Raw genomic sequence first — 21936 nt, forward strand, 5'->3', positions numbered from 1 at the left:
GCGGCCACGAAAATACATGTGCGTTGTCGCCCCTCAATTTCGCCCCCTCAAAAACGCAGGCATCTCAATGAAAAAATGAATTTCTAGGCGCATCAGTCGCTGCCTGTCTGAAAAGGCCTTAAGCCTGATTTATACTTGGTAGCGTGGCAGTGTTGCAAATAGCTGTTCTACAATCAGGCAATAGTGGCAGGCAGAGGCAGTAGCATTGGGGCCTTTGAAATTTCCTCTGTTTCATGATGCAGTAGCCTCTACTCATTGGCTCAGCCTGTCCAGGAGGATGTCCACTGGAGACTGGCTCTCTGTGGGACGAGGCTTAAAAAGTAGCCAGTTAAGGTGGCTAAAATATCATTGCGAATGTAGGTGGAGCGGAGCCCTTTGGAGACAGGGAGGCACTGTGTGGGGTGGATGACGGCGAGCGCCCAAGACTGTGGTTGGGAGATGGGGATCCTAGGACAGGGAGAAATTGCAGCATTTAATATTGTCACTTTACAAACGTGTGTGTAATTGTGTATGCGTTGGCATTTGATCATGGTTATGACATAATGTCAATTTAAGGATTTAAGGAAATACAAGTGAAGAACTGTCGCTTTACACAGTGTGCATGTGTTTTTTGTGTGTGTGTGTGTGTGTGTGTGTGTGCGTGTGCGAACACACGTCACATACTGTATATGTTTGTTGTTTGCATGTGTGTGGGGGGTTTTTTTTTAAGATCTTTTTGGGGCTTTTATGCCTATGCCTTATTGATAGGACTACTGTCGTATCAATAAATGGTTGGCAGGAAATGGGGAGAGAGTGATGGGGGTGACACGCAGCAAAGGTCGTCAGGATCAGGATTCGAACCCACAACACGCTGTCAGGCTGATTGATTGATTGATTGATTGATTGATTGATTGGAAATTGTATTAACAGTTTGTGGGTACAGGTCAATACAAAATTGGGAGGCTCGGTGCCCACATTGCCCGGACCGCTACCCTAGCCGTCCGGGCCTGCATGTGTGTTTTTTGTGCTTACCACTTGCTGTCAAATTGCTCCCATGTGATGAGCTTGACAAACAATGCTGGTCTTGACTTCTTGTCTGCTTGGGGCCCTTCCCTCTAAGCACATCTGTTATCTGGAACAGATTTACGGATCAAAGTGGGTCAGCTATTGTGTGTTAACAAATACACAAAAAAAGGAAACCATCGATAGATTTGTGAACACAATGGGCCCCATTCACTAACCCTGGTAACCCATGGTCATAATGTTATTTACAGTATGTACCTTGTCGTACATTTCATGTATATTGCATGAGTCAAGTGGGATGCAGAGCCGTGATTTGTGTGGATCAAAGGTGTACAGTATCTCATTTTTGTTTGAAAGTCATGAGCGTACACTCTCCAGTTTAACACCATCAGAAATAACCCACATGGGGAAAAAAATAAAAAAAACAGATCTGCAAGCTTACAACGTGTCAAGTCGCACCGCTGTGACAACTTGTACATCTGTTCTGTCTGGAAGCGAGTCCTTCGATTGCCCAATGGATCAACTGAACATTAATAAAGTAATGCTCTCATGTGTAATGAGAATAAGAAGTTACAAAGTTTAACTCCACCAAATAATAGGCTAATAAAACATGGAAAGGATATCATAGAGAAGCCTTTTCTAGCTATGCTGGAATCAAGGAACATGAGATCCGATCCGATCCAGATTGCGCATTATTGATTAGCCTATAGAAATAGAACATAGATTAACAACATAATATGTTCCATAATCCATATCCATTCCTCATTCCGACGTAGGACAGGATATTCCTGTCCTACGTCGGAATGAGGAATGGATATGGATTATGGACACAGCTAGATTTCATCCATACTGTATCCTCATCAGATGGTAAGACATGACATAAGCATGATGTGATGTGGTCAATATTATAAATTAATAGATCGACGTGGAGTTGCCATGGACGTCCAATACACAAAACTGCATGTGGCCCCACTTGAAGAAACGGCAAACATGCTGAGGGATAAATAATAAATAAAAATCAGTTGAATTTGCAACGTGTCTAATATAATATGCATCCAAGCAATAGATCATTTGACAACTTTTTTCTTTTTTTCTTATGTGTTGACAAATGTTCATTACATGAATATTGTATTTGAGGTTTGGCATTATTGTAATTTATGTTGCATGAAGAATAAGGCATTCTAATAACATATGCAAGCTTTGGTCCCAGCATAGAAGACGAGAGTTTGAGTGTCCGTCAAAAGTTATGGACAAAAGGTTTTTCTGATTTTTCCGAAAAACGCGGCCGGTGTGCAACCACCTTTAATGTGAGAACTTAGGTTATGTATGTGCTTACTGCTTGAGTAGAAAATATGTGCGAATCCAAGCTTAGTGAATGAGGCAGACTGTGTACCCTCTATATCTGACCACTAGATGGCCTGATATACATTTGCCTTTGCTAGAGTAACAGTCCATAGTGGAGAGGAGGATGAAGTTTGTATCTATTGCTACTGTCCTAACCAAGCCTTATTGGTACAATTAGGATTTGCAATTAGTCTTCAACTACATGCAGAACCATGAGTGTTTAAAAAAAAAAAATATATATATATATATATATATATATATATATATATATATATATACCGTACATTTATATCTTGCCTAATTGACACTAATTGTAATTTATTCCCATCTGGCAATCAAAGAAACTGATAAGAAATGCTATAGATCAGTGGTTCTCAACCTGTGGGTCTGGACCCCCCTGGGGGTCCCCACATGGTTTTGCGGGGATCCTCAGATCCTTGAAGTGACAATTCAAGGACTTTTAAGTCCTTTTAAATACCTCAAAAGGAAGAAAGAAAAGAAAATATATATACTATAAAAACTGGTCAAATTGTCAAATCATATAAATTATAGAGTTCACTTCGAATATTTTTGGGGGTCACTGCCTAAAGAACCACTGCTATAGATGACAAGTGAACTCTACTCGACCTGGGACTGTTTTCCCCATCTACCTCCACCCCCGTAATATCCTCTGCATCTCTCAATCATCAGTTACTTTCTCTTCCTCCTCACCATCTTGTTCTTGGCCACCATGACAGGGGTGTCATTGTGGTAGTTCTTGAGGCTGCTATCTGCTCCGCTCTTTAACAGCAGTCTCACTGTGTCCACCTGACCCCGTCCACAGGCAGCATGGAGGGCTGTGTTCCCGCTGTATGACTGGCTATTGACATCACATCCATTCTGCTGGGGTAGAAGAGCATGCCCAGATTGTAGAAAACAATGGAAGTGCCTCAAAAATGCAACCACCCAAGCTTTTGTGCATCAAACCAATTAAAGTATCTTCAACGTATCCTCAAGATAAAAACTGGACAATAGAAAGTGACATAATAGACATAACTTTAAACTTGATTCCTTCATGTGTTTTTGACTGTGTCATGTCAGTCTTATAACATTAAGTGTAAAATGCCTAACAATGGCTTATGAGTTATATTTGGTTGGCGCTGGTGTACCGCGTTGAAAATGCCACATCTACAAAGCAATGGGACACTGTGTGACATTATAGATCGTTTTACTCAGCATGTCAATCCCCCAACCATCTTATACAACAAGGTGGTGAAAACAAATAATAAGAGTTACTATCAGTCTGATTGACCACATTCTCCACGGTGCATTATATGCAGACACATACAGTACAAAGCATGAAAAGGCTGAGATAAAACATGGGTGAAGCAGCATATCTCTCACTATCATAGTATGAGAGAGATTAAGTAAATGGGAGGACAACCGTGGAAAGGAAAAAGGAAAGGAATAGAGTGATGGCAGAGCGTTGAACAAAAAAGAAAACTGTGAAGAAAGTAGAAAACACATTAGCCTCAATGGTTATATTTTATGACAACCACTGAGGTCTGGCAATAAAGCAATTGTGAATCATATAGTCACATTTCTCTGGAACTCTTATCTGTGTGATAGAAGAGAAAGAGAAACTATGGGGAAGGGGTGGAGCTCACCACAAAACAACCAAAAAATGTAAAATAAACTATTCAACGAATGAGCTGAAAACAGCATTAACCACTTTCTACTTGGCATCCGTATCTTGGGTATATTTTTATTTTCATTCCTTTTGATTTGTCTTCTTTTTTTAAAGAAATGTTCAAAAATGAAAAGCAGATTTACAAGCTCAGGCTAGTTTAAGGTGACTCACAGAAACTAACACACACACACACACGTGCATGCACATGCACGCTCATTACCTCAATGAGGAAGTGGACCATGTTGATATTAGCACTCTCTACCGCGTGCATGAGAGGACTTTGGCCACTTTTGATGTCCTAATTAGAGATTTATAAAAAAAAGAAAAAACATTGTCAGTATACACAAAAAGTCAGAAGAGACAATAATGAGTCTGGTGAAAGCCTAACCACTTGTGTAAAAGCAGGATGTGGACAGACCATAGCATTGATGTCGGCTCTGGAATCCAGCAGCATTCTGGCCAGGGCCTTATGGCCCCCTCGCACCGCCAGATGCAGAGGGCTCAAACCTGCAGGCGGGGAAGGACAACGCAGCCTGAGCTATAGGGTATAGGGTCACCAACCATGAAAATGCACTGCCATGTGTGCGTGCGCATGCACACACACACACACACACACACACACACACACACACACACACACACACACACACACACACACACACGCACACACACACACACACACACACACACACACACACAGGAATGCAATATACGTGCCCTGTGACTGGTATCTACGTATTTAACTCTGACAGTGTATTGATGCGCCATCCTGTGAGAGGGTTATCTAATAGTCCAATAAACAGGCTGTACACTTAAAATTATGGATTCACAAGATCTGGCATTTATTGATTGCCCACAATTATCCCAAATTGAATGGTCATGTGATATATACATGTGAACAGCAAAGACATATATGAAAGCAAATACGACCTGTTACATCACGAATTCGGATTCGATCATATCAGTCCACAGATTTGGGGGCCCCGCAAAGCACAGGACAGAGAGCTGGTCTATCCTGGAGAATTCTGACGTGTCACTCTCTGCCCTGACAATATATACAGTCGCAATCTCTCACTCACTGAAGTGACCTTGCATGCGCACAGCTCAGGCGGCACACTCTGAAAGTAATGGTAACTGCTTGAAGGGTCTACTTTACCCCACCAGTATAAATGTAACCAAGTAAGTATCACTGAGGTTACATTTAACCACTTTCAACCTGCTGTTCCAACACAAAAGATTTACTGCACAGCCTGCCTCTCTCTCTCTCTCTCTCTCTCTCTCATATACACATTACACATGCATGCTCATAGCTCAGGGCTCATGAGGCAGCCCAGGGGTGTGTAACTTTGCAATTTCTTTCACAATGTTAGTCAATTTTAAAAAGTTTCTAATCGAACCTGCTCATTTGTGATGGTCATCTACAGACAGTACATCAGGATGTTACATAATATTGTCATTCTCGATTAGATCATATTACCAATAGGCAGACTAAGGGGCTGATGACTGACAAGTCACATCAACATTTTGTGTCATGAAATGTGTCATGAAATGAATGATAAATTGCGAGCAAGTTTTGGAAAATCATAGTTACAGTTTATCACCGGGATTAATCGGATTATCTGATCTAATGACATAACTTAATCAGTCATTCTGAAAAAAGATCCCTCACTATTTTTACAGCATGGCTCTACAAGAGGCTATTGCCGTCTACGAGTGTCTGTGTGTGTGTCTGAACGGAGCAAATCGTGCAAACTGCTGGACCAATCAGCACCAATCTTGCACGCTGCCAGTAGCACAAAGAAGTACCTCCAGTGTTGTTCATGTATGTTAAAATCAATGCAGATGCCTTGATCATGCTGAGACCTTGCCCACATGTTGGAATCATAGATACATCATAGATGGTGACATGAAGTCCAAGATCCACATCGGAGCCACGCTGTCTCTATGTCGATCCCGACAATTCTTAAACATATATATATAATTTCCTAGTTTCTTTTGAAGTAACAATTTGTTGTTACTTCCTGTCGGAAAACAACAAGGAAACACCAAATTACACTGGTAAATAAATGTGCCACTAATGTGGACTATATCAGTGATTCTCACATTTCAAGCACCCCCAGTTTGATATGCACAAACCCTCATGCAAGTTATATCTCTGTGACCCCAATCTAAACTGTTGATTTAACTCTGAGAGTATACAAATGGAACAAAAAGGAGCAGTAAGGGGCCATTTCGTTCCATTTGTACATGGTCAGAGACTGAGTTAGAGACCCCTGGTTCCCACTTCCCTACTGTCAATCAATTATCCGGGCACCCTGGGGCAATCTTTGAGACCCAACTTTGAGAGCAGCAGACTACAACCTACCTTCATAGTTTCTAATCTCCAGACAGGAGGAGGAAGCAGCACGGGAGTGAGAGAGGATCACAGCGAGGCAGTCCCGCTGGCCGTACTCACAGCAGAGGTGAAGTGCCGTCTGGCCGTTGCGGTCCAAAGCCCCTGGGTCGGCACCGGCTCTATGCAGGGCCTCCACCATGCCTGGCTGCTGGGTTATCACTGCTAAATGGAGAGGAGTCTGACAGAGAGAGAAAGAGAGAAAGAATTAAGTGTTACGGTTGGTATTGAGAGAGGAGTTGAAAAAGAAGGTGATGGCGAAACAGTGGGGTAGATTTTTTACCAATGAATTTCCAAAACATTTCCAAAACCTTCCCAGAATATTTAACCCAATTTCCAGGCCTATATAAGAATCATTCAGTGCAATAATGAGTCTCTTACTCGTACTCCATGTGCAATACCCAAAGACAGGCAGTGTAGCAACAATAAAGCATAGAATATAGAATGCTATAATTCTATTCCAAATCTTGTGCCAAATGTTTTGCTAACACCACCTACACAGTATCTGATATTTCTGTCACATACTGTTACACACTAGGCTGTAATCACGCTGCCCGTTTGGTGAATAACGACTTGTTGATGTTATTCATGTTTTGGAAAAAGGTTTTAATTAACTAAATCAATAGCAAAAACAATGTATAGTCAACTACTTTTACGGGACCCTTGAAAAACATTTTCCAGGACTGGAAAACTCTTTCTAACTTCAAAATATTTCCAGGAATTTCATGACCGTGGGAACCCTGTAAATAAAATATAAGGTACAGAGAAAGAGAGTATAATGAATTATTTAATTGGATTAGTTTAATTGAAATTTTGCACAGTGAGGTTAAATGAACTTCAGTAAGGGTCTATTTGTACACTCTCAGTGTAAATTTAACAGAGGATTGCATTGTGTAGCCTTTACTATAGGTGGCACCACAACTACAGTTAACTACAGTTGATTACTTCATGATAATATAAGACTCTGCCTAAAGGACACAACTATCACACACACACACACACACACACACACACACACACACACACACACACACACACACACACACACACACACACACACACACACACACACACACACACACACACACACACACACAGTGTCGATAGATCTAGAGCAGGGGTTCCCAACTTGTGGGCCATTGGAGGGCAGTGAGACAACACATTTTAATGCCAATATAACATTAAAAAAAACATGCTATTCTTTCTTCAAAACCTAGAAAATGAGTTTTAATGTTTAACCATTTTCAATGTGTTTTCACCGCATCACAGATGAACAGGAACTTAATGTAAACTACTCCAGTTCCATTGATCCAAGCCGGAACACAATGGATTGATGGATAATTAAAATAAACGCCCATCTGAACAATTAAGCGGTCAGATAGGAGGGCTGTGAACGCCTGTGAGATTTTCAAGTAGGCCCTGATGCAAGAAACACTGATCTAGACAAGACTTACAGTCTCAGATCTTGGTGATTGTGTGGGAGCAGTAAGAGGCTATGTTATTCCTGGCAAGACAATCCTGTCATCTGTGACTTTTTCTACATGGTTGAAGGTCAAAGATGCAATGAAACGACAGCAATATGAGCCAACGCCTACAAGTCAACAAGCAAGCCACGTCAGATCATTGTTATTGACAACCGATGCCAAGGTACACTGACACATGCTACAGTGAGCCATAAGACTATTATACCTATTATACCATATTATACATGCAATTATGTACATGCATGTGCACGCTCACACACATGCATGTACATAGGCACGCACGCACGCACGCACGCACGCACGCACTTGCGCACGCACGCACACACTTGCACACACAAACACTGTGTGCGGGTTCAAAACATCCCAGTCTCTCAGCAATTCGTACAGTGTCACAGAACAGCAGTCAGCAACAGCGTATACTGTGTTCCTCCAACTTCAACTTGTCATCACAAGTTTACAGGTGTAGCTTTAAGGAGTGATTGAAATTATTGTGTGTATAGGCCTATTACAATTAAAATCCCTTATCTCTTATGGAAGTAAGATACACCACTTAGCTGCAGATATCGAGTATGAACTAAATGAGTGGCAATGGAGTAGATAAACAAGTCATATGAGGATGACATAATGAAGATTAACCTGTTCTAAAAGACAGATTGTCCAAAGTAGACTGATGGTTCAAAACACAGTTCCGCACCAGAGGTGTTTTCCCGGTTTAACTCTGGGGCGAAGGAGAGGGGGAGATGGAATGAAAAACCTTGCACAATCTGGAATCTTCCACTGTACTGTGTGTTGTGCCATTGATAACTTGTTAACTCTGGCATTGGGCCATGGCCCTGAAGACCTTATGCCATCCAAGGACAATAGTTTTGTGTGGAAATCCTGCTTAGTCATAGAAGGAAATATTTTAACCTGGATGTTCTAGAAGTTATTAATGTTAAACGACAAACAGAATGGTGATGCTCCAAGTTTCACTTTAGTGACATTGCTGGAGGCCCTCGACTGGCACAGCTGGGGCTGTTCCAGTAAAGAGTAGAACAAAGTGGAGTAATAGTGCTAGATAAGGTTGCTGGAATTCCTTTGGTGTATCAATGCCAGTGGCATTCAGTGTTTCCCTGAATTCTGTGACTCACAAATGAGACACACACGCATGCAAGCACGCGTACACATGCAGGCACGCACGCACACACGCACACACGCACACACACACACACACACACACACACACACACACACACACACACACACACACACACACACACACACACACACACACACACACACACACACACACACACACACAATAATGCAATAACAGAACACTGATTGTACTAGGTTACTGTTTTTATGACCTACTTTTATTTTACACTTTTTCTTATACATTGCATGGCAGTTCTTGTTGGAACATGTGATGCAAAAGACATCTAAGTTCATCCGAATGGATAATAAAAAAATATCATCTTATCAGTCATATGACCCTGCAGGATTCATCATAGCAAGGATTGCATTATGTTTGGAGTCCACACTGCAAAAAAAGGTAAGGTAAGTAACTATCAACTACAATCATCCCCCTAATTACAGCAGGGGCCTGCTTGCAACTTAGGCCTTTTAAGGTCTTTCCAATAACATCTCAAAGTTCACAGAATTTAGCAACCAGTTTCCTGTAAACCATTTCAAAGTGACTAAAAACAAAAACACAGGGCAGATAAGAGGGCTTGGGAAGGAGGGGGGATAGGAGAAGGGGAGGATAGAGGGAGAGACGGAAGTGGCGGCGGGGAGTCCAGGGGAAAGACAGGATAAGAGAGGGAAAATCCCTCCGTTCTCCCCAGCATGTCTGCCCTCACGGCACTCTGCACATTCCTGCAAAATGAGCGGATCAACACCCAAAGGAGGAGGAGGAGGGGTATAGGAAGAGAAGAGAAGAGAAGAGAAGAGAAGAGAAGAGAAGAGAAGAGAAGAGAAGAGAAGAGAAGAGAAGAGAAGAGAAGAGAAGAGAAGAGAAGAGAAGAGAAGAGAAGAGAAGAGCGGCAAAAAGCCCTGGGCTGTATAACTCATTCCAAGCATAGATACTAAGCAAACACAAAGGATATTGCACAGTAAAGTCCACTCCTCAGTGTTACGCACATTAACCAAAGTGTCCCTGTTCTAGGTTCATACTAGACTAATAGTCAAACATTCAGTTAAAATAGGTGCACATAAATTCCGCCCAAAATTGCAGACCCACAAGCTTGCAACACTTTGCAACGTGATATTATATCGCAATGATCAGTTCATTGCGGAAGGTCTGAAATTCTTTCATAATATTATTACACAGAGAGGAAGAGGGATAGAGAGACAGAAATGACAGGAGAAAGAGAGAGCAGGCAATGAGGTAGGATCCACCTCCATGGGTGGAATATAGAGGAAGAGTGGGAGTGGGATGATCTCTGAAACTTCATGCAAGCCACCGAGCACACGCGCACGCACGCACACACACACACAGAGACGACAAATACTACTAATTTCTAAGCAAGCAACAACTACATCACTTCTACCCATGTACTTGTCCTGTATTTCTCTTCCTGTCCATTTAGAGACAGAGATATAGACTGTGTGTGAGTGTGACTGTGTGTGACTGTGTGTGACTGTGTGTGTGTGTGTGTGTGTGTGTGTGTGTGTGTGTGTGTGTGTGTGTGTGTGTGTGTGTGTGTGTGTGTGAGAGAGAAGCAGGGAAAGTCCCTCTCAACTACCCTCTGAACCTCAGGTACATACAGTATGTTGAGAAACAGCCCAGACCGGGGGAGGGCGGGGGGTGGTCATGTGACTTCTCGGAACGAAGATACTGAAGCTCACGAAAACACACATGCCTTCAGGAGAAGCACGCATGCACGCATGCACGCACGCACGCACGCACGCACGCATGCATGCACACACCACAGGCCACAAGCACACACAAGGCTTGCTGAGAAATTAAGCAACCATTACCGGTATATGAATATCAACTAAATATAAATATAAACTATAGCATTACAAGAAATTCATTTTACCTGCAAAAAAAGAATCTTTTGGTATTAATTCAGGCCAACATATATATTGTGCTGAATTGTGCACGATGATTGTTCACTGTCAGTGCATCCTGGGAGGCATGCCTGACAATAACTTTGACGGGAACTTCTTATCACAAATGGTTAATGAATGTACCGCAGAGAACAATGTAGTGGAACAAAATGACACGCAGCTGTAATGTGTGACTAGTTGACCGTGGTCCAAGCACACTGCACACATAAGACCTGTCAGTTGCGTTTCAGTTGCCTCTATTCAGTATTCAAGTCCGACGTAATTTTGTAGTGCTACGTTACGTCCGGGTCCAAGTGGCACCAGCTCCCGTCCGCATATCATTGTAAATAGAATATCTAAACGCGTGAATCTTTTTACAATGACTTTATTTTTCAGAAAGGAAGCCATTGAGGGTTAAAATGGGTCTTAATGCTTCTAACTCGAGTAGAATTATTAATGTTTTGTACAAGTGTCCATGACAAATTATTGAAGGTGGTAACAGAACATTTGCTCAGTACAATATTTCGGGGGCATATTTAGAATGTGTGCAGGCTTGAGTATGTTGAATCTAGTTTGCAATTAATGAGGATTTATTGACACAATGAAATAAAATGGCGATAGAATTCCATGTGGGGCAGACGGCCTGTCACAGCCAGATTTGGGAGAGCAGCAGCTGTGTTGTTGCGAGGAAAGCGGTAAAATGAGACTTTCGTGGTTGTTTTTGTCTCAGATTTAGTCCGACGGAGCGTCACAGTATAACTCTATGGGGACGCAAAAGCGACAAAAAAAGTAGGACCCGGAAGTATCTCTGGGGGGGGCGCTCACGTCACAGCTAAAATACACGCGTGCGTGCGTGCGTGCGTGTAAGCTCATGTGCATGATGAGCATAGACGTCTATTTGAAGGTGGTGCGCATGCACACGCACTTAAGTGTGTGCGAAGACACAGGATATTACAACGTGCACAAGGCCAAACCGAGCATCGAGTGGTTGTCGGCACCTGCGTTATTTCTGGTAAGTCAGTCGGTGATGTCGCGCGACTGTGTGAAACCCCATCCTCTGTGAAGTACAAAGCCATGCAGGCCTCAGGTGCTTTCCTCTGATACAGAAGCATGCAGAAAGCAAGAGGGCAGGAAAGACTGGAAGGTTAGTGCCGTTTTTCCCAAACGGTTCGCCTCAAGACCCAAAAAGAAATCCTTAACTATTCCTTTCTTTGTAAGAAACGTAAAAAAGGACTGTGACCCATTGTTTGGGAAATTGGGAAACAATGGGCTAGTGGGCTAGTAGTGGATGTGGTGAGCTCTGAGTGTGACAGGATGAAGGGGCGGAGGTTTTGGGGCGGTGAAAAGAGAAAGTGAATTTACAGGGCAGACTAACTGGCCGCTGAGGGCAAGAAGCTGGGGCAGCACGGGATTGGGAAAGATCTTGAAGACCATTCCTTTGCATAATTGTGTCTGCATCCAATTGTGTAAGCCATCAGGACACTCGAAAGAATGGTGTAACATATACTTAAGCCCTAAAGTACGTACTTGGTCATATGACAAATAGCTAAAATAATGAGGCTAAATGCTCACAACGTAAAACAAAATAGAAAAATCCCAAATTAGGGACGCCAGGGTTAAAATGTTTGAAATATAGGAAAAAGGGTAGGGATGGAACCTAGCGGCTAAGACATGCCGCTAGGTTCAATTCCTGTGACTGGAACATATCCGTCAACATTGTGTTATATCAAACATTGAACATGCTCATAGGTCTTAGATCATCAAGTCTTTCTCAAGAGCCTCAGCTAAAACCCTAAAATGTGGTTAAGGTTAACTGATGGAGTTCTGATAAACTGGAAAATGATAGCCGATTTAATCGACTCATCTGTTCCCCATGTCAGTATGTCCACAACACACTGATACAATTGTGTTTAGCAAAATAGTGTGGGGTTTATGTCCACATGGTAATATGCATCATTGGGCACTTTCTTTAATATTTTGAAATAGTGAAAATAGCCGATTAACATTGACACGTTGTGAGCAAGTATATCAGGTATTTGAACAAATTTTTTATGTTTTTCAAAATAGTTAAAAAGAAAAAAAAGCCAAATGTGCTCAAGATAAGGCCTATTATTTCATTATTCTATCACTTTTTTATCCACAACTATCCTAATACCAGTAACTCCCTAAGGGCATAATGCATTCCGCAAGGCTTTGATAAGGAAAGCAGATTATGGTAATGCGTGGGTGAAGAAAAGAAAGAAAAACATATTACGGCCAAACGCGTGTGACACAATAAAAAAAAGAACAGAACACAGGAAGTACACAGAGTACACAGACGTTCCTTCCCAGCAGAATTTGGCTTCCAGCCATGTACAGGTGGATCAGCAACAGGGAAGCGTGCATTCCATCACCCAGACTGCGCCCGCCATGCTACTGGGTGTCAGAGCGTGTGGTAAAAATGTGTCAGGGCAAAGAATGAAACCCAGGACTTCCTCTTTCGTTTTCTTTCCCTGTCGCTGTCATCTGAAGGCCACAGCTGTGCGCCAATATACGCCCTGAGTCCTGACCCTAAATTGATCAGGTAAAACCAGCGCCAGTATGAGACATTATGTAGACAGGGCAGGAGCCATGGATGGGAGGAATGTCTTTTACACCTTACGCGACCAAAAGCTTTTGCACTTAATGGCCAGTCAATCCACACCAATGCAACTCCTGCAACTCCTTGCAACATGCAAGTACTTGCTACCATCATTGCAATGAGTTATATTGGCGTGTACTGGCCTTAAAACTGTTTTGTTGCAGGGAGTTGCGACTAGTTGCATTGGTGCAGTCTGGCCTTTTAAGAGCACACAGATGCTTATCGGGGAAATGCAAAAGAACATCAGTAAAAATAGGGTTCCCAACTTATACAAAATAAAATGGAGACTACAGATTCTAGTTGTATGTGTGTGTGTGTGTGTGTGTGTGTGTGTGTGTGTGTGTGTGTGTGTTTCACCTGTCGTAGGTTGTTGTATATGTCAAGGTCTCTGTGAGCCAGCAGCAAGAGGTGGATCAGTGTGTGGACTACACGCTCTTCTCCCTGCACCACTGCTATATGGAGCGGCCTGCAATCAAATCAAATCAAACTTTATTTATATAGCACATTTAAAACAACAGAAGCTGACCAAAGTGCTGTACAGGTTAAAACAAAAACAGAACATCAACAGCGCCCATCAGCGCACAAACAAGGACAACATAAAACTCACACAATGACACACACGCGCGTGCGTGCACACACACGTGCGTGCGTGCACACACACACGCGCGAGCACACACACTCACACACGCACGCACTACTGTACCCCAGAAATGGATTGTTGCTCACTTTGCTAGTATCTTGCATGGGACCTTCATGCAGCAGACTCGGGGAGAGTTTTTTAGATCCCCAGGCCATGAACTCAATAAAGCGATATAACAGGACTGCACTAGTGGCAGATATGGACTGTTTTGCTCAGATTTTGTATTGTCATTTGATCTTTAACTACTATCATACAACCATACATTGATCCTAAAACTCATTTACAACGGATGTAGAGAGTTTGGAAAACCTATGAGGTAATGTTATATGTTAATGTTGCTTGCTATTTCCTCCATATATATTATCAGCAGCATTATTATCAGCAGAGGTCTCTACAAAACAAGCTCATGGCTTAATCATGTGTAATGCTATCTGTTAGATAGTTCAGAAATGTGAATGCCCGAATGGCAAGTGATTATAACTCAATATTTATCAGCGTTGACCTAATTAGTCCCCAAGTAGCGCCACCAATGTCCTCCATAGTACATACTGTATGACTCACCCAGCTTACTATTGAAAACTTATCAAGACTAAAGTGGGAACCACAAAACAAGATCTGCATGTAAAGTGAAAGAACACACAGGTCAGACTTTGGGACAGCGGGGGGAAATAAAGAACAGGGAGGAGGGGTGTTGTAGATAAAGACTTTGTATTCTGTTATCTTTGTTGACTTCCAGTAAAGAGGCTTTATGTCACATCCTGACCTGTTGTAGTAACAACGGCAGCTGTCTCTCTTGTGTATGTCTCCGTCTCTTTCTCTCCCTTCTGTGTTGCATGAATTATAGGCCTACTCCGTCGTAAGATGGAGTAGGACGAAAATAACAGAACTACAAGCAATGCGACTCTATGTGACGAAGGGTACTCGGCTCTTAATTCAAAAATGGAGGCATAGTCATACTCAGAGACAATGTTGAGACTTGAGACTCAGTTCTCACTCACCGAGTCATTGAACACTGTACTTATCTTCCGGACCATGATGTACATTGTAAAATTCTCAGCGTTTATTTAACTCCACAGGTTGAGCCAGTGCTCCAAAATTGGAACGTTAATTATGAATTGAGTGTGCAAAACTATATTAAATTGTTTAATATGGATCAATATAAGTAAATTAATATATGATATTGATAACCCTTCCACAGTAGTTTAAATTTAAATTTAAAGTAAGTAATCAACTGGGGAAGTTTCATGGTGATAACAATCTAATATAGGTATGGTTGTGCCCACTCAATTTCATTTAATTTCAATTCAATCACAATTTTGGAGCTCTGGCTCATGGACTAAGAACCAAAAAGAACTGAACCGGTTCCCATTGGGGAACCAACCGGTGGAAAAGGGGTCTGAGAGTTAAAGACCCACAAGGGTCCAGTTGGACACCTGGTGTTCTCCGAACCTGACATTGAGAACCAGTGATCTAGTGCACGAGCAGAACAAAATAATAAATAATAATTTTCATATAGTATTAGTAAAGCCAAGCATGCAGAAAGTGAGGAGGGCACTCCGACAAGTAAGGACAAAGCTCTTTCTCAGTACACAACAGGTGTTGGCTGACAGTGTGGTGCATGAGGACAGAAATCTTGTAGATTTGTGTGTGTGTGTGTGTGTGTGTGTGTGTGTGTGTGTGTGTGTGTGTGTGTGTGTGTGTGTGTGTGTGTGTGTGTGTGTGTGTGTGCGTGCGTGCGTGCGTGCGTGTGTCCATACATGCACAAATAAGCTACTTATGTTTTTTCTTGCATGTGCCAGCATGAAATGTCAACCGTATTGTGTGAGTGATTAACCCACACATCTCTATAGAGAAAAGCCCTTCTGAGCATTCCTACTGTTTGTTTCCATACATGAAAGAAAAAAACAAGACAAATATTGGAGAATGCACAACCTATTCTCCTACAATATATGTGTCAAATGATCAGATTGGAACCACAGCTACCATTTCCAAAAAGATGATTTGCTAATGACACCGCTGTGAAAAGCAGAACTTTGAATGTCGGTTCTTTCCTCAGCAGGTCCCTGTTCCTGTAATGGAGCTTTCCACAAAAACAATCAACAGTATTTTATCACCCTAGCTCCGGTCAACAATGTGTTGGGGATTTTGAGGTGTAAAGTACGAGCAAAATGCTATATGTTGCACTGAGTGAGAGTTTGAATTCAACATAATTTGTTGTAGATCTTTGCACAGTAAAAGTCTTAGTATATTGATACTGAGCCAGCAGAGATAAGCGACAGTCGAAAAACTAAAGTGAATCCCACAGTTAGGCTATATGCTGCTGAACTGAAATTAACTAGCAGTAACTATGCTGGGACATAAGCAGCTGAAATGAGACTTCTCAAACCCTCTGCTGCTCCTTCACGTGGAAAGGAGACAGTAAGGTGGTTTGGGTATCTCAATAGGGAGGTCATCTGGGCACGTCCCACCGGGAGGACACCACAGGGCAGACCAAGGACCAGATGGGGGGATTATAGCTCCATGTGGCTCTTATATTTATGTTCACTGTGTTGTTTTTATACTGTGCTGAATAAATAAATACAAAATACAAAAAATCTTATCTTAAAAGCTGCACAATGGTATTTTTTGTTTGTTTGTGGCCACCTGGCTGTAACAGATTTCCCAGATGAGCATGACAAGGGCGTTTGTGAAACGAGAATCATCACAGCTGTCCACAAGTACCAATGTACTGATGGGAACACAGGCATGTGCACGGCTGCACGCACGTGCTCGCGCACACACATATTTTAGCCATTGTGTTAATTAGCTGAGACTCACAGTACTGTCTGTCTGTCTGTCTGTCTTTATCACTCCTTCCCCTGTTTAATTGTATGAATCTCTTTCTCTCAAGACGAAACTCTATCTGTCTCTGGTTCCTGGAAGTGGGGCAGACCGCAGCCCCAGATAAAACCCAGCACAGCAACACTGACGCAAGATGGAGTCCCAAACCAGCCACATTCACACTGACAGACCCAGAAAGAGGCAGACAGACAGACAAACAGGGTGAGAGAAAGTGAGAAAGAAGGTGTGTGTGTGAGCATTGTCCTGCGTGGATCAGGTGAAGTGCGCAGATGTTCTCAAGACAGCAACATGGACAATAATGCAATATCACAGTATGAAATGAAATAGTCTTGCCAATAATCTCTATTAAGCAATCAACAAATGCTTGTTAAAGTGCAATCGCTAGTGTGATCACACATCATCTCTTGATTATGTATTGTAATTGCAACTGTAGGTCGCAGTTTACTATGAAAACCAGATTTTCACGTCAGTCAGTCATACATGGAGAAGACTGGATCATCACCTAGATCTGCATAAATGGAGCCGGCCATCAACTCTACATCTGACCTCACGGACACCAGATTTATAGTTTAACTCCTGCTTCTTAACTGTGCAGTATTAAGAAGCTCTATTTGTGTGTGTGTGTGTGTGTGTGTGTGTGTGTGTGTGTGTGTGTGTGTGTGTGTGTGTGTGTGTGTGTGTGTGTGTGTGTGTGTGTGTGTGTGTGTGTGTGTGTGTGTGTGTGTGTGTGTGCATGTGTGTGAGAGAGAGAGAGAGAGAGAGAGAGAGAGAGAGAGAAAGAGAGATAGAGAGAATGCTAACACGGGCAGTGGCGTATATGTGGTATCCTGTTTGGTGTGGAGGTTTGAGGAAACAGCTAACCTGATTGGCCATGCCCAACATCCCCAGTGGGTTCAATAAGGACTGCCTGTGCTGTGAGCTGATGCGAATAGTAAACAATGCGAGTCGAAACCTCACCACAGTCCACAATAAGGTTTATGAGAAGTGACGCCATTAGACGGTAACAAAGCTTGACACTGACTCCTCAATGCTGCAAAGGCAGTGCTACATGTGTGTCATAGAACATATGCATGAGAACCAGGTGTACGAAAACAGCAAGCTAAGCTGTTACAATGCCTCAGTTAAAACACCAAAATGGGTTCCCGCCCAAAATGGGTTAATATCTTAATATACCAGGGAATGGGGTTTTTGAGCATGAGCTCCAGATTCACTGTACATCATGTACAGTGCACGATGAGCGATGTAAAACCACACTGAATTGAACTGTTTGGAAATGTGGGTCTGTCCTGTGCCACAGTTCCAATGACTTCACTCGCATCCATTAATGAGTATGTGAGTGTGATTGGCTGAGCTGAACATGGGATATATAATATATATCGGATCGGAAACGAAAAAAGTGTATTGGGACATCCCTAATATATTATATATATATTATATATATATATATATATTGTAATTATTATTATACTGTTACTGACGTCATTGATGACACAATTAACTTCAGCCCTATTTAAAGAATAGCTGATATACAAGCTCATGTTGTTTGCTGGGGGTCCCCCCATAAAAACCATTAACACACCCAGTGTTGCAATACTACAACATATTTTAATTAATTCATAAATGTGCATAAAATTTGCAAAAGAATATATATATATATTTTTTTTTATAATTTCCTCTGATATATCCTAGTAGTAAAAAGTAAGTAAGGTTGAAATCGTTTTTTTAGTAGAAATTAATCCGGGTTTTACAGGGTTAAAACCGCTTTTTTATTCATTCAATTTTGTCTAAATGTTTTTGAAACATCTGGAAACATCTGGAAAAAGGTGCAATCATTTTGAAAGCTTATTTCTTTTTAAATATAATTTTTATCCCACGATTTTGTAACCCATTTTCTGTAACCCATTTTCAAATGCATATCAATTTGGGGGTCCTTGACAACAAAAGGGGGTGCATACTTGTTTTTTAGACTAGTCATTGGTTAGACATAAGGTTGGTGAGGAGTGCGTTAAGACGACCGGATTAAGGTTGGTGACGGCGTTAAAAGGGTTGGGAGAGGGTTAAGGTTAGGTTTAGGTGTGTTGCCCAACTTGCCCCGTGGGAGGTTAGGGTTAGGGTGAGGGTTTGAGATAGGTTGTAGGACTAATGACTGGTCTAACCAATGACTAGTCTAAAATAAGTACTGCACCCGACATAAAGATGTTTGAGAATAATAAATATCACTATTCGCAACACTATAAAGTGGCGTATTGACTATATGGTGCACTAAATAGTGAGTATAGAGTGCTTTCGGAGTGAAGAACAGACAGGAGAGTGAGCGCAAATGAGAGAAGGGGAGGCAGCGCTAGAGAGCAAGATGAGGTTGATAGAGGTAAAGCGGTAAATGAGGAAGTGAAGAGCGGATGTTTGGGTTTTTGAGCCCATTCACTTAAAAACACTGTGAAAGAGAAAGGAAGAGAAGAAACACCTAAGAGAAAACCACAATCATATATTTATGATTTTCCCGACACTGAAGGGCTCTGAGGCGCTGAGAACAGGGTATCAAAACCACATTGACGTAAAAGCGTGTGCGCCGCACACACACGCACACGCACGATTTGAGAAACACAACCAAGGAAGTGTATACTGTAGGTAAAAGACACCCATCAAAGAGCTACACAGTTGATGAGAAGGTAAAACAGAGTTTAGTGGTTGAATAAAGTTAAGTTCTTTTTTAAGAAATAATTTATATTATTCTTTATTTGTGCTACTGTATGTGGTACTATCTGTAAACTGAGGACTTGCCCGTCAATCCACAATTATATTCTTTTTTTGGTGTATATATATATTATTTTTTTTGCTTTTTCTGACTTTATTTATAGGTTGAAAGAAATCTGACAGGAAATGGGGAGTCGAACCTGCAGCATGCCGTCAGGCAGCCTAGATGCCCAGACGGTTGAGCTAACAGTGACAGGGAATTCTGGTCCCCAAGGTACATAGATGCTCTAGTGACAAATAATAATGTGACTTTTGGATACTTCATGGAAACGACAGCAACTTTACAGTATAGCATTACATTCTTGGATATTATTTCAGCCACATTAGTGTGCTTGCCTTAGACTCTAAGGAAAATTACTGACAGGTCGATGCTCTAATCGACCTGTCATTAATTTCTGTCTGTGTGTAGGTGCACCTTCAGGGGTTGGGCCGATCATACAGTACATGCATGAAGGCAGATATTTGGTTTTGTGTATAGTTTTTTTATTTTTTATTCCACATATTATACTATAGTTCACCACTTCCCTCACCTCTCCATTGTGAAAAACTCACACTAGAGCCTCACTGATTGTTTTGCCTGATATAATATATATATGACTTTTTTTGACAACATCAGTATTGGTAATTATGCAAACCACTTTAGATATGGTGTCCCTATTTTGTCAAGCAGAAGAAAAACAACCTTCAAGCGCGTTGTGATCGGCTATTGGGTATTAAGTGATTCAATAAAATAAATACCTTTAAGAGACTATGAAAATCAAATCACATGGCATCCTATCTGTCAAACTTCTTCCAGGTTACAAATGTACTTTCTCTCTCTCTCTCTCTCTCTTCTTTTTTTTCCTTTTTAGTTCCTGCACGTTTTGCTAATTCCAGTGAAACCAATCATGGTGTGCATTGATCCATCCTCTCCAAAATATATATGCTATCTAATGATATATACCAGCTCAGTGGCCTTGTGGTTAGAGTGTCCGCCCGGAGACTGGGAGGTTTGGGTTCAATTCCTGGCCGGGTCATACCAAAGACTGTAAAAATGGGACCCAATGCCTCCCTGCTTGACACTCAGCATCAAGGCGACATACTAGCGTCATGTCCAGGGGGTGTACTTGTACATCAAGCTGCCTCATGCTACAGAAACAGGAGATAGGCTCCTGCCCTATGGGCCTCATGGCTCGGCAAGGCTACTTACTTATCTAATGATATAGACAGGGCGTTGTTTGGAATTTGGGTGCCATGACAACACAAGTCTGTTGCCTCCAAATATAATCTTGATCTTTCATAGCCTGGGGGGGCCTAGGATCTTTATTCCCTGTTTGATGCCCCGGTGCAAATGTGGCAGACTAGACTGTCAAGTTGAAGTTGTAGATGCTAGATGAGACAATTTGCTGTCTGTATTATGATAATATATCTGGGTAATGACATGAGTCATATGACATGCTATGGGATAATTATGCAGTGCCTAAAGTGAACCTGCAGGTGTATACATGATGCTTAGCTCTTCTTTCATGTCAGTTGTCATGGATATATACATATGAGTTCCTTAACAGCTAGTTTTGATCGGTCACTGTACCATATCACTCTGCTATAGCTAACATTCTGGTACCTCCTAGGTCTTTGTTAGGGCTGACATTGCAGTCTTGAAGGAACTATTTGTTGGTGGAATGAAAAGATTGCTGAAGCAATACTGTAGTGTACAGTGTACACTACAGTGTATAGCACCCCCTCTCATGTGACTTGGTTTGATTTGCATTTCCTCGAGTTCACATACCATCATGCACTTGAAAATGTACTGCATTGTGATTCTGAACGATAATCACTAATCAGAACAAAAGTTTGAACAGAACAAAATATTTGATATAGAAGTTCATATTTTCAATTCTCCTTTTCTTTCTTTGCATGGTACATACGGTCTGTCTGTATCTATACCCGCTATAGAGCGCCGCAGTCCCTCCCCAGAAAAACAAGTGGCCCAGGAAATGAAAACCCAATGCATTCTCCCATCGGCACTTCTTATTTAATTTATTTAAAAACGGTTACGCCGCGGACAAAGCCAACTCGGATCGTGACAAATCATGACAATGAACACAATGTTTTGGGCCGATCAAATAATTTATAAGACGAAAAACAAAACAAATAGTGTTGTCTCCTGACTTTCTA

At 41.8% G+C, this 21936-nt stretch overlaps 1 protein-coding gene across 1 annotated transcript in view; it reads right to left on the reverse strand.

Moving 5' to 3' along the window:
* Positions 1-58: 58 nt before the first annotated feature.
* bcl3 (BCL3 transcription coactivator) overlaps positions 59-21936 on the reverse strand; it is a 25190-nt gene continuing 3312 nt past the window's right edge. Inside the window, exons 3-9 of the mRNA XM_083760845.1 lie at positions 13902-14010; positions 6381-6588; positions 4434-4522; positions 4236-4313; positions 3058-3228; positions 1012-1111; positions 59-447 (exon numbers count right to left, since the gene is read on the reverse strand). Coding sequence (XP_083616971.1) covers positions 338-447; positions 1012-1111; positions 3058-3228; positions 4236-4313; positions 4434-4522; positions 6381-6588; positions 13902-14010 — 865 coding nt within the window. The 3' untranslated portion in view covers positions 59-337. The remainder of the gene's footprint in view (positions 448-1011; positions 1112-3057; positions 3229-4235; positions 4314-4433; positions 4523-6380; positions 6589-13901; positions 14011-21936) is intronic.

Source organism: Protomyctophum parallelum, assembly GCF_964188405.1.
Source record: "Protomyctophum parallelum genome assembly, chromosome: 3".
NCBI lineage: Eukaryota > Metazoa > Chordata > Actinopteri > Myctophiformes > Myctophidae > Protomyctophum > Protomyctophum parallelum.